The sequence below is a fragment of the Salvelinus alpinus genome, chromosome 6 (assembly GCF_045679555.1).
Source record: "Salvelinus alpinus chromosome 6, SLU_Salpinus.1, whole genome shotgun sequence".
Classification (NCBI taxonomy): domain Eukaryota; kingdom Metazoa; phylum Chordata; class Actinopteri; order Salmoniformes; family Salmonidae; genus Salvelinus; species Salvelinus alpinus.
The window spans coordinates 72793082-72805259 of NC_092091.1; the positions used below are offsets into that span (position 1 = coordinate 72793082).

At 46.5% G+C, this 12178-nt stretch overlaps 1 protein-coding gene across 7 annotated transcripts in view; it reads left to right on the plus strand.

The window, feature by feature from the left end:
* The window catches only part of LOC139579283 (microtubule-associated tumor suppressor 1 homolog A-like), a 93581-nt gene that overhangs the window by 77147 nt on the left and 4256 nt on the right, over nucleotides 1–12178 (plus strand). For 6 of the 7 annotated variants that reach the window (XM_071407803.1, XM_071407805.1, XM_071407801.1 and 3 more), the window contains 5 exons: nucleotides 5520–5586; nucleotides 9356–9570; nucleotides 11286–11391; nucleotides 11741–11814; nucleotides 12022–12117. In XM_071407803.1, coding sequence (XP_071263904.1) covers nucleotides 5520–5586; nucleotides 9356–9570; nucleotides 11286–11391; nucleotides 11741–11814; nucleotides 12022–12117 — 558 coding nt within the window. Of the gene's footprint in view, nucleotides 1–5519; nucleotides 5587–9355; nucleotides 9571–11285; nucleotides 11392–11740; nucleotides 11815–12021; nucleotides 12118–12178 lie in introns of those variants that run through there. The other variant, XM_071407806.1, reaches the window with a different exon arrangement.

Here is a 12178-nt window from a genome sequence, read left to right on the forward strand (position 1 = left end):
ACTGTGTTCTCTCCCATCACTATCTCTCTGTCTGAGTGGTGTGATAGTCTGTGTTCTCTCCCATCACTATCTCTCTGTCTGAGTGGTGTGATAGTCTGTGTTCTCTCCCATCACTATCTCCTATAAACCTGGTTTCATCTCCTAGAGAAAAGAACAACCATGTGGTTTCACTCCTCCACAACATTCACTCCTCCACAACATTCACTCCTCCACAACATTCACTCCTCCACAACATTCACTCCTCCACAACATTCACTCCTCCGCAACATTCACTCCTCCACAACATTCACTCCTCCACAACATTCACTCCTCCGCAACATTCACTCCTCCACAACATTCACTCCTCCACAACATTCACTCCTCCACAACATTCACTCCTCCACAACATTCACTCCTCCACAACATTCACTCCTCCACAACATTCACTCCTCCACAACATTCACTCCTCCACAACATTCACTCCTCCACAACATTCACTCCTCCACAACATTCACTCCTCCGCTACATTCACTCCTCCACAACATTCACTCCTCCACAACATTCACTCCTCCACAACATTCACTCCTCCACAACATTCACTCCTCCACAACATTCACTCCTCCGCTACATTCACTCCTCCACAACATTCACTCCTCCACAACATTCACTCCTCCACAACATTCACTCCTCCGCTACATTCACTCCTCCACAACATTCACTCCTCCACAACATTCACTCCTCCACAACATTCACTCCTCCGCTACATTCACTCCTCCACAACATTCACTCCTCCGCTACATTCACTCCTCCGCAACATTCACTCCTCCGCTACATTCACTCCTCCGCTACATTCACTCCTCCGCAACATTCACTCCTCCGCAACATTCACTCCTCCGCAACATTCACTCCTCCGCTACATTCACTCCTCCACAACATTCACTCCTCCACAACATTCACTCCTCCACAACATTCACTCCTCCGCTACATTCACTCCTCCGCAACATTCACTCCTCCGCTACATTCACTCCTCCGCTACATTCACTCCTCCGCAACATTCACTCCTCCGCTACATTCACTCCTCCGCTACATTCACTCCTCCGCTACATTCACTCCTCCACAACATTCACTCCTCCGCAACATTCACTCCTCCGCTACATTCACTCCTCCGCTACATTCACTCCTCCGCTACATTCACTCCTCCGCTACATTCACTCCTCCGCAACATTCACTCCTCCGCAACATTCACTCCTCCGCAACATTCACTCCTCCGCAACATTCACTCCTCCGCTACATTCACTCCTCCGCAACATTCACTCCTCCGCAACATTCACCCCTCCGCTACATTCACTCCTCCGCTACATTCACTCCTCCGCTACATTCACTCCTCCGCTACATTCACTCCTCCGCTACATTCACTCCTCCGCAACATTCACTCCTCCGCAACATTCACTCCTCCGCTACATTCACTCCTCCGCAACATTCACTCCTCCGCAACATTCACCCCTCCGCTACATTCACTCCTCCGCTACATTCACTCCTCCGCTACATTCACTCCTCCGCTACATTCACTCCTCCGCTACATTCACTCCTCCGCTACATTCACTCCTCCGCAACATTCACTCCTCCGCAACATTCACTCCTCCGCTACATTCACTCCTCCGCTACATTCACTCCTCCGCAACATTCACTCCTCCGCAACATTCACTCCTCCGCAACATTCACTCCTCCGCAACATTCACTCCTCCGCAACATTCACTCCTCCGCAACATTCACTCCTCCGCAACATTCACTCCTCCGCAACATTCACTCCTCCGCAACATTCACTCCTCCGCAACATTCACTCCTCCGCTACATTCACCCCTCCGCTACATTCACTCCTCCGCTACATTCACTCCTCCGCAACATTCACTCCTCCGCAACATTCACTCCTCCGCAACATTCACTCCTCCGCAACATTCACTCCTCCACTACATTCACTCTTCCACCACATTCACTCCTCCACCACATTCACTCCTCCACTACATTCACTCCTCCACAACATTCACTCCTCCACTACATTCACTCCTCCACTACATTCACTCCTCCACTACATTCACTCCTCCACAGCATTCACTCCTCCACAGCATTCACTCCTCCACTACATTCACTCCTCCACAGGTGCTGTTGTGTAACAGACTGTGAACTGAGTGGTCATTTAGATAGTAGAAAATCTTCTCCAATATGCTGTTCTGAATCAGACAACGTTGGTGTCTTTATCAAGTTAAGGAAATCATTCGTTGTGTCAAGTACTGTATCAAGTCAAGGGATTCCTGCTTCAGCCCGGTTGGTTTCCTTTTCCACTTTCTAACCGAACATCCCTCTGTGGAGAAGACAGACAGACAGCTCTGGAATGCTTTTCTGGCTTTCTATTGATTAGAGAGATGGATTGAAGGGGAGACTGGGGAGGGAGAGAAATGGAGGAGGGACTGGGGGGAGAGAGGGACTAATGCACCAGCTGCAGTTTCAAGCCTCCCTGCAGGCGGGGAGAGAAGGCAGGGACAAGGGTAAAGGGGTAGGGCTGTTGGGTTCCACCACATCACCTGTGAGCATCAATAACCCCGCCCCCTAGCCTCGGGCCCTACCGTAATCCTCCTGATAGAGGGAGAAGAGAGGTTCCTATCTGAGGAACAGCAATGAGCTCTCTGAATGTAGTAGAGGTTGTCAAGCCAACTAAACACGAGAGCAAACTTAAAACTCTCTAACAAAGTAGTAATACTAATGAGTGATTAGTAGAATTATATTTAAAATGTCCCCCTAGATTAACCCAGGTCGCATTCATAAGGGCACACAGTAGTGAAACGTTTGGGGGAAAAAACCTAAAGCGTTGTTATAGTCCCTACCTGTTTCAGTATGTTTTCTCCCATTTGGTGCCTAATGAACACACCCATGATCCGGTGCCATCAGTTATTTTAGATTAGACTACGTGGATATCTCCTGGTGTACATACAGTGTTGACTTGTAGTGTAATAGTGTGGATGATCGTGAAGGAGGGATGAATCCTCTTCTTTCTCCTGCTCGGGCAGTAAACGAGTGGAGAATAGCCCTCCTGTCTCATCCCTTCATCCGAGTACATTTCCCTGGTAGGAACATTTCCTGGGTAGCGTCTGGCTAGCTAGGAGGCTATTTAGAGAGTCTTGGCAGTGAAATATCTCTTCACTGATAGCATTATAAGCTTTCTATTGACTCTACAGTGCCAGACTCTCTATTTGTGTGAGTCTTATCGAAGGGAGAATGCCAGTGATATCTTGGCCCGCCGAGAGCACTTGAAAGCGCCACGTAGAAGATTCTACAGCGCAAACCAAGCCAGAAATGGAATGGATTAGCCAGCTTTGACGTGAAGGACACGAGTCAAAGATGGCATAAAAAGCAGTTTATTAGGCCTAATAGGACTCCGCTATCTTTTTTAATTTATCTGTTATTTTACCAGGTAAGTTGACTGAGAACACGTTCTCATTTACAGCAACGACCTGGGGAATAGTTACAGGGGAGAGGAGGGGGATGAATGAGCCAATTGTAAACTGGGGATTATTAGGTGACCGCTAGACCACACCAGTTTGAGCATCTCCACTGTAACTATGTAGCAGGCTAGCTAATAGGCAATGGCCAAGCTCGCTTTGATTCCCTATAGGTCATGTCTTTGAAAAGTAGAACCTAGTGAGTGTTGTTAGTGCTGCTTATGTTTATGAATGGAATAGCCCCACAGACACATGTACTGTACAACCACTGGCTCTTTTAAAGGAACCAGAGAACCAGAGAGGCTTGACCACGCAGCACCCGAGGCCCAGAGCAGAGGGCCTTAGCCCAGCCTAACCTCACTCTCATCTAGCCCCTCCACCTCCCCCAGACCCCCAGCTCCAGGCCCTGTCTCTAGGGGAAATACACGTGTGCTGGAGCTTGGCCAAGGGCGGCTGGGTTGGAGGTGGGGAGGTACTGCTAGGCAGGGCTTGGTGTGCTGAGTACTCCTTGGAGAGGGAGTTTATTTGATGTAGACAGACCAGCTCCCTGAGCGAGCGAGAGAGTGGAGTGGTGGAGGTGGTTGGTGTTGGAGAGGGGGAGGAGAGGAGGAGGTTCCGACCAGGCACATTGTAGTGGAGCTCCTAGCTATAGCACTTGGCCCTTCGGCAGCCCAGGGGGAATAACATGGGCTCCTCTAGCAGCAGCGCCTGCCTGCAGACTCCTCCACATACCACAAAGAAAGGCAAGGTGTGTTTGTTTTCTCTCTCTCTTTCTCGCTCCGTTTGCTTTATTTTTGTTTTTGTTTTTTGTTTTGCGCATCTGTTGGCGGGCTGTTTGGCCCCTCTATCTATCACTCTCTCTCTCTCTCTCTCTCTATCACTCTCTCTATCTCTCTCTATATCTCTCTATCACTCTCTATCTCTCTCTCTATCTCTCTATCTCTATCTATTTCTCTCTCTATCTATCTCTCTCTCTATCTATCTCTCTCTCTATCTATCTCTCTCTCTATCTATCTCTCTCTCTATCTATCTCTCTCTCTATCTATCTCTCTCTCTATCTATCTCTATCTCTCTATCGGTTCACTTACAGCTGACAGATTGGATTCCTGACTGGATTCCTGACATGTGTCAAATAGAGATGGTTATGAAGTGATCGTTGTGTCTCTGTTTTAAAGAGTGTGGACATTTATTACATTTATTACAGCACCGTCTCTTTGACCATTCAGAGAATCGTGTGTGTGTGTGAGAGAGAGCTCTGGGTTGGATTAGTACAGGGTGTAGCCTTCCATCCTTTCAGGATGTTGAGACCATGTTGATATGTAGGAGAGTGTGAGTACGTAAGAATGAACAGGTTCATGAGAGAATTTGTGTACGTGACGTCTGAGAGGAAGCGTGTGTGTTTTAGACTCAAACGATCTACTTATTAATGCGTAGGCCTGTGTCAGATGAGTTTTCATAGCACGTGTTCCCTGTTTCTAAGATGCCCTATGTCACTTCTAAGTCACCCTGAAAGTCGTCTCTCCACAGTATGATAACGGAGTGATATGGAGACAGTGTCATAAGGAAAATAGTGTCTGTTGAGACGGCTGCTGAAAACGCTAGCCTGGTTCCCAAATCCGTTTGTGCTGTCTTGCCAACTCCTATGGCACCATAGAAGATGGCAAGACGGCACTAACAGATCTGGGACCAGGCTATGAAAATGCTGCTCTCAGAACTGTACTGACTCAGTCTCTGTAGCCTACCCAGCAGGCTAATGTAGGTTGGTGTAGGTTGTTGTTAGAAGTTACAGCATTCCTCGACACGCCTATAGGAATGTGTTGTACTGTTCTTAGGTCACCATACTGAAGCCTTTAATTGTTCCAAGTCTAAGAAGCTATTGGTGCCAAGGAATGATGTTGTGGAAAGATGACTGTCAGTCGAGTCATAATGTCTGACGTAAAACGATTGTCTGGTTCCACTTGAAACGAAAGTCTCACATAGTTTAGGAATAGTTTCCCCATTGACTTAATAACTAATCGTATCTCTCTCTCTCTCCCTCTCTGACAGCGTGAAGAGACATTGAAGCTGAAGAAAGGACTGTCCCTGGAGCTCTCTAACCTGCGCGATGAACTCAGTAAGAAAAAACCACCTCAAGCATGTCTTCACTTCACCCCGCTGCTCGTCCACCCCTCTACCTTTTACATATGCACGTTTATCAACGCGTCTGTTGCTCAAGGAAGAGCAAGTGTTTGCACGAAGCAGAACATCTGTAAATAAGAAAATGATCAACGAAAACATTTAATCTGCCAATTGTGTCTCGTTATGAGTGAAGCCAACAAGTATTTTTCTTCTTCACAACACTCAATGTGAATGAACCTTCCCTCTGTTTCACTCTCATTCCCCTAACCTGCTGGCTTATCATTAAGGCCTTATCAGGTCGTCAACTGCCATCCAAAGCACTATGTGCTTCTCTGCCTCTGTGTAGACATTGTTATTAGCCCCCACCCGCTAGGCATGCTGTATTTGGGAAGCGTGAATGCAAGCCTCGGCATGTTTAGCAAAACTGTGTGTGCCTGTGTGTACACCTGTTTGCGTGCAAGTACGTGTGTTTGCGTGTGTCGGGGAAATGCATTGAACTGATGTTATTGGTAGCCCGTGCAGCAGTCATAAAGCCTTAATAATTACAGATACAGGCAGACAGTCTCCTTTGTCCACGGTCTTCCTTCAAGCATGACTTAACGTCTTCCCGCCAAGCATTCACCACCAGTAGTTAGTGGTAGTCTCTCTGCAGCATCATCTTTGTTTACCCGTATGGAGACATGCTACATCACTGTCGTGACAGGACAATAATCTTAACATAATGGGTTTGAGTGCTGTGGAACTGCTTGTCAGGGAAGGGGGTTGTTCTCTTTAGGAGGAAGTGTTCAGACTAATTCTGGAGAAAGGTCTGGTGGTTGTAGAGCAGGAATCAGCAGGTTACACCGCGGGATGATCTCTTTCTTGAGGAGATGGTCAGGGGGCCAGAACACAATTACAAATACTTTGTAGACTGCAAATTGACGGCATGAAGCCCAAACAGATATAATATTTGACTTAAACACAATCATTTCAAACCTTGCTTACATTTGGATACAATCACATACATCTATTATGCGTGGAGTATACTTATGAACAAAATAAAAATCACTGGGAGCTGATTTAGTGGTGTTTTTAGTCACTCTTTAATTTGTTACATGGGGGGCCAAATAAAATCATCTGCGCGCCAGTTGAGGAACCCTGTTGTAGTACAATCTGACATTTTGACAACATTTCGATCCATGTTTCCCCAGAATTTGGATGTTTTTAGAATGTTCAAATACTTCCAATTGTAAAATCGTGCATCCTTCCTCCCTTCGAGATGATCCCTGATCTGACACGACTGGATAGGTCAATAATATGTGATAGAATCCATGCTCACAGCTATCCATTTTTCTTAGTGGTGATCATTTCAAACAAGGCGGGAAGGCGTTTGTGAACATGTTGAAACACTCAATGTTCTGGATGCGTTTCATACATTACAAGGCATTCCATTCTGTTCTGTTCCGCCAATGATGTCAGAATGGCGTTCCAGAGGAGTGGGCTTGTTCAGTTCTGTTCCTTCGACTTGGCCCAGACCCCAGATGTTGTAATGTGTTACGAAATGGAGAGGAGACGTGCGCCGTTTCACTTTACCCACGTGCCCCATGACCGTCTCAGACGTCCTGCCAGACCTCATCAAACCTCGCCAACTGTGCAAGATGCCTTAGAGGCATCTGGTTGGAACGCCTGTACAATGTGGTTCTGATGAACAATACCAACGATAGTGGTTCTGATGAACAATACCAACGGTAGTGGTTCTGATGAACAATACCAACGGTAGTGGTTCTGATGAACAATACCAACGGTAGTGGTTCTGATGAACAATACCAACGGCCGTCTGCTGTCAGGGATATAGAGAGCTAGAAAGCCCCCTTTTAAACAGACAGGCACACACACTCACATGCATGATAGACACACACACACAACACTCCAACTACAATTGTGTCGTTTTATTTCTTCACACACTTCTCTCTCTCACACACATTTTATACAAACATACTTTTACTACACAGTTCTAGTGAAAACCATTCGGTCTCAACACACACACTCGTGCAAGCCCGGACACACCCTTTAACTGCCGTACCAAGCCCTCTCCCCCTAAATGCAAACACGTGCATAGATGCACTTTTTTTCCCACCGAACCTCAGCAGAAAATGCATCGACTACCATCTGTTTGATGAGCGGGGGGTTTGGTGTGCTTGTTGAACCTTGACCCCTGTTTTTACACATGACTGTGGAATGTATGAATCTCACTCTCACCACCTCCTTCAAAACTCTGCCTGTTAACGTCAGACTTTGAGAAGTGCTAACAAGTCTCTTTGCTATGTCTACTGTATGTTTGACCAGCAGAACCTGTGTCAATACGTTTCTCTTCAAGCTAGTGAAAGAACATTGTCAGTCTGACTTCCAGGGATTTTATTTGTCTTTCCGACAGTTTTACAGTTAACAATTCTAGGCTCTTTATAATGAGTGGATAATGGTCACAGTTAAAATTTGCGGATTGAGTTAAAGGGATATTTCAGGTTTGGCATTGAAGCCCGTTATCTACTTCCCCGAAGTCTGATGAACTAATGGATACCATTTTGTATGTCTCTGCTGGTTAGCATCGGCTTGCGAAACGACCTCCAACTTCCTTCATACTGGACACAGATACATAGAAATGGTATCCACGAGTTCATGTTAATCTGTGGAAGTAGATAAAGGGGATTCATTGCCAAAATTCCGAACTATCCCTTTAAATCTGATCCTAGATCAATGTTATCTTGAGCTGATAATGGCTACAGTAACAGGCTTGAGTAAATCCTGATCCTAGATCTGCCCTTAGATACACATTCTTTCCAGCTCCCGTCCTTGTTCCTTCTTGACCCATGATGTCGTGTTATGAAACAACTTGTGGGGGGGGGGTCATATGTCATAATACGGGGGCATATGTCATAATACGGGGGCCACATGCCAGTCACACCTGCCCCCAATCCACACACACACACACACACACACACACACACACACACACACACACACACACACACACACATTCCCTTTCTGTTAGTTACCCCATAATAAAGACAGGACCTGTCTGTTAACGGGCTTACAGCTGCCGGCCTTAATGACAACATCGCCGTGGCAACAGGCCTCAGAGTTAATCCCACAGGGGAGGATATGAGGAAATGTCAACTGTCCAGGCTGCTCTGTGCTGCGTTGTGGGAATCTGCTATTATCATTACATATATGGGTCTATCATTACATATGTATTAAAATATAGTCCTATCATTAGATGTCGGTTATAGCCTACTAGACCCACACTAATTCTACTCCTGGTTGGGCAAAACAATTACGTTCAATGGAGATCTGCTGTTGAAGGGGCTTTTTAGTTCAGGGCCTGGTTTAATGGGTCCTGTAATCCGGCCCTTGGTTTTCAGCGGACATGTAAAGTGGTGTGTGAAAGGGTGCATATGATTCTGATCAAGATAGAGGTTAGGGTTGGATTGCGCAATGTTGGAACAGTCATGCATTTTTCTAGTGCGTCGTCAGATGTTCACATCCAATTGGTGTTTATGCAACGCTGTTACAAAAACACCAATTGGCCGTTAGGAGATGTTATTCCAACACTGTCCCCCTCTTATTACAGTGAAGTCATTATTTATCATAGAGCCTCATTCTGGGTAATTGTGTTTTGAAAGTGAATTCTAAAATACAAAGTGACGATGACAGAGTCTCTTTCTCCATCTCTCCCTTTCCTTCTCCCCTCTTCCTCCCCCCCCCCCCCCCCCCCCCTCCCTCTCCAGTCTCCTCGTCCCAGTGCTGTGAGCGGCTGCAGAAGGAGAAGGAGGAGGTGCGGGTGTCTCTGGAGGAGGCAGTGCGGAGAGTCCAGAGGGATCACCAGGCTGAGCTGAGCGGCCTGGAGGAGAGGCTCAAGGCCTTTTACCAGGCAGAGTGGGACAAGGTGCACCAGGCCTATCAGGAGGAGGCGGACAAATGCCGGTGCCTCATGGAACAGCAGGTCAGTGGCGAGGCGGTGACTGGGCTTGTGTACCTGAACAAGTGTGTTAGCCCGCCGAGCTGAAGTCAGGGGGTTTTACCTCGGGGGGGGGGGGCCAACGCAAGTCTTGCTCACTGATCAAATTGTATTGTCACATACACATATTTAGCAGATGTTATTGCAGGTGTAGTGAAATGCTTGTGTTCCTAGCTCCAACAGTGCAGTAGTATCTAACAATTCAGAACAATACACACATCTGAAAGTAAAAGAATGGAATTAAGAAATATATAAATATTAGGACGAGCAATGTCAGAGCGGCATTGACTAAAATACAGTAGAATAGAATACAGTATATACATATGAGATGAGTAAAGCAGTATGTAAACATTATTAAAGTGACTAGTGTTCCATTATTAAAGTGGCCAGTGATTCCATGTCTATGTGTATAGGGCAGCAGCCTCTAAGGTGCAGGGTTGAGTAGCCGGGTGGTAGCCGTCTAGTGATGGCTATTTAACAGTCTGATGGCCTTGACATAGATGATGATGATGATGAGTAACCTTGCCTTAAGACATAAAGACTCGCGTTGGCTCTCTGAGTTAAAGCCTAGGCTTTAGCTCAGAGGGCTAACACAAGTCTTACAGCGCGGAGAAGTCCGGGTTTTGAACCCAGTAAGTCACACGTGTGTAACACAGGCAGTCCAAGCAGAACATGAACCAAGGCATAGAGCCAGCGTTGATCAACATCAGCCCACTATAAACACAGTATTGAGTTTTTAGCTATTAGCGATTGATACGCCGCCTCTAAGGCTGCTGGGGGCCGAGGGGATAGGGTTGGTGTGATGTCATCGTTATGACTCGCATCCTGTGGTTCATGCCGCGTTCACGTGCCAGTTGGAACTCTGAAATGTTCAACTTGCTAACGGGTGTAACGTGTTTAACTACAACGTGTTAGCAAGTCGGAGTTTCCTAATTTCGACTAGCACGTGAACACAGCATTAGTGCACTTCTGAAACACTCCATTGGCTGTTACCCGCACCACACACAGCGCCCAACTCGTAAACGCTTCCCGAGATTTACGACCGTTGCCATGGTTATTACTCCCTGATGTCATCAGCGGTAGAACGGGACGGCGTGGATGAATATGAATTGGCACGTAGTATTACTTCCTGAGTCCTCTATGTCCTACATCTAACTGGTAATTCAATCAGCGATAAATCATCCACATGAGCTTGTTCCAAATCAGATACTTTTTTGCACAAGTACTCCCACACACAAAACACACACCTCATACACACGCAGACTACTGCACATACACACACAGCCAATGCTGCTGTCCCATGTATATAGAGACATAAAACACTTCCTGTTTCTTTTATGCTGCTTTCACACTGTGTATTTAAATACTGGATTCTCCACATAGTTCATTGTATTATTTCTCATTTGAACTGCCCTGTTAGGAGCTGGTGACACAAGCATTTCACTGCACCCGCTATAACATCTGATAAACTGTGTACGCAACCAGTAACCTTTTGATTTGGTTTGAAATGTGTCATAATAATGGAGGGAATCTTAGTAGTATGAATTGGAAATATACAGAGGAAACCTTAGACTATTGAGATTCACCCCGTAACTGATGCTAAACATGTAATGGCGTACTTGTATTACTGACTGGTGAGAGGAGCCCAAGGGAATTAGAATGATCAATCAAATCCGTTTTCTTCTTCTTCTCTCTGTCAGCTGGAGGAGATGAGGAGCAGACAGGAGACTCTGAGGAGAAACTCTGAGGCCAGCCACGCTCAGCAGATGGACACGCTCAGACTGACCTACGACACCGCCGTCCAAGGTGAGGACACACAACCACACACCTTCACAGAACTCATTGAAATTCATCCCGCTATTCTTCTGTCCTAAAAGGCATGTTTCAACCCACCCATCCACCAATCCATCCACCCACCCATCAATCCATCAATCCACCCACCCACCCACCCACCCATCAATCCCTCCATCTATCCACCCATCTATCCACCCATCAATCCACCCACCCATCAATCCACCCACCCATCAATCCATCCATCTCAGGCATCCACACACTTGGTTGGTTTTCACATGAGAAATTACTAATCCAAAGTTTTTTAATTTGTGAATAAGTGACTAGTTTTCCTCCATCATTGACTCAGTGTGTTGTTCTGCAGAGCTCAGGAAAACCCTGGAACAGGACTTGGAGAACCTGGACAAAACACTAAAGGAAACGGAGGCCACTCTCACTGTGAGATCCATGTTCCCTCTACCTCCCTGATCACAGCCTTACCAACACGTTTACCCAATAAAGATACTACTACTATCTTCTGTTTGTCTTATATACACTCAGTATCAGGGAGTAACACTGTTGTAGCGTTGACTTAACAGTCTCTCTCTCTCTCAACCACTTTCTCTCTCTCTCAACCACTTTCTCTCTCTCTCACACCCACAACAGGAGAGAATCCAGGACCTCACGTTGGAGAACGAGGCGCTGAGCGAGAAGCTGCGAGCGGAGGAGGAGAGGAGGAGGATTCTGGCAGAGAAGAACCAGGTGAAAGGAATATGATGGCACCCTATGTAGTGGCCTAATTATGCCCAGAGCCCCATGGACA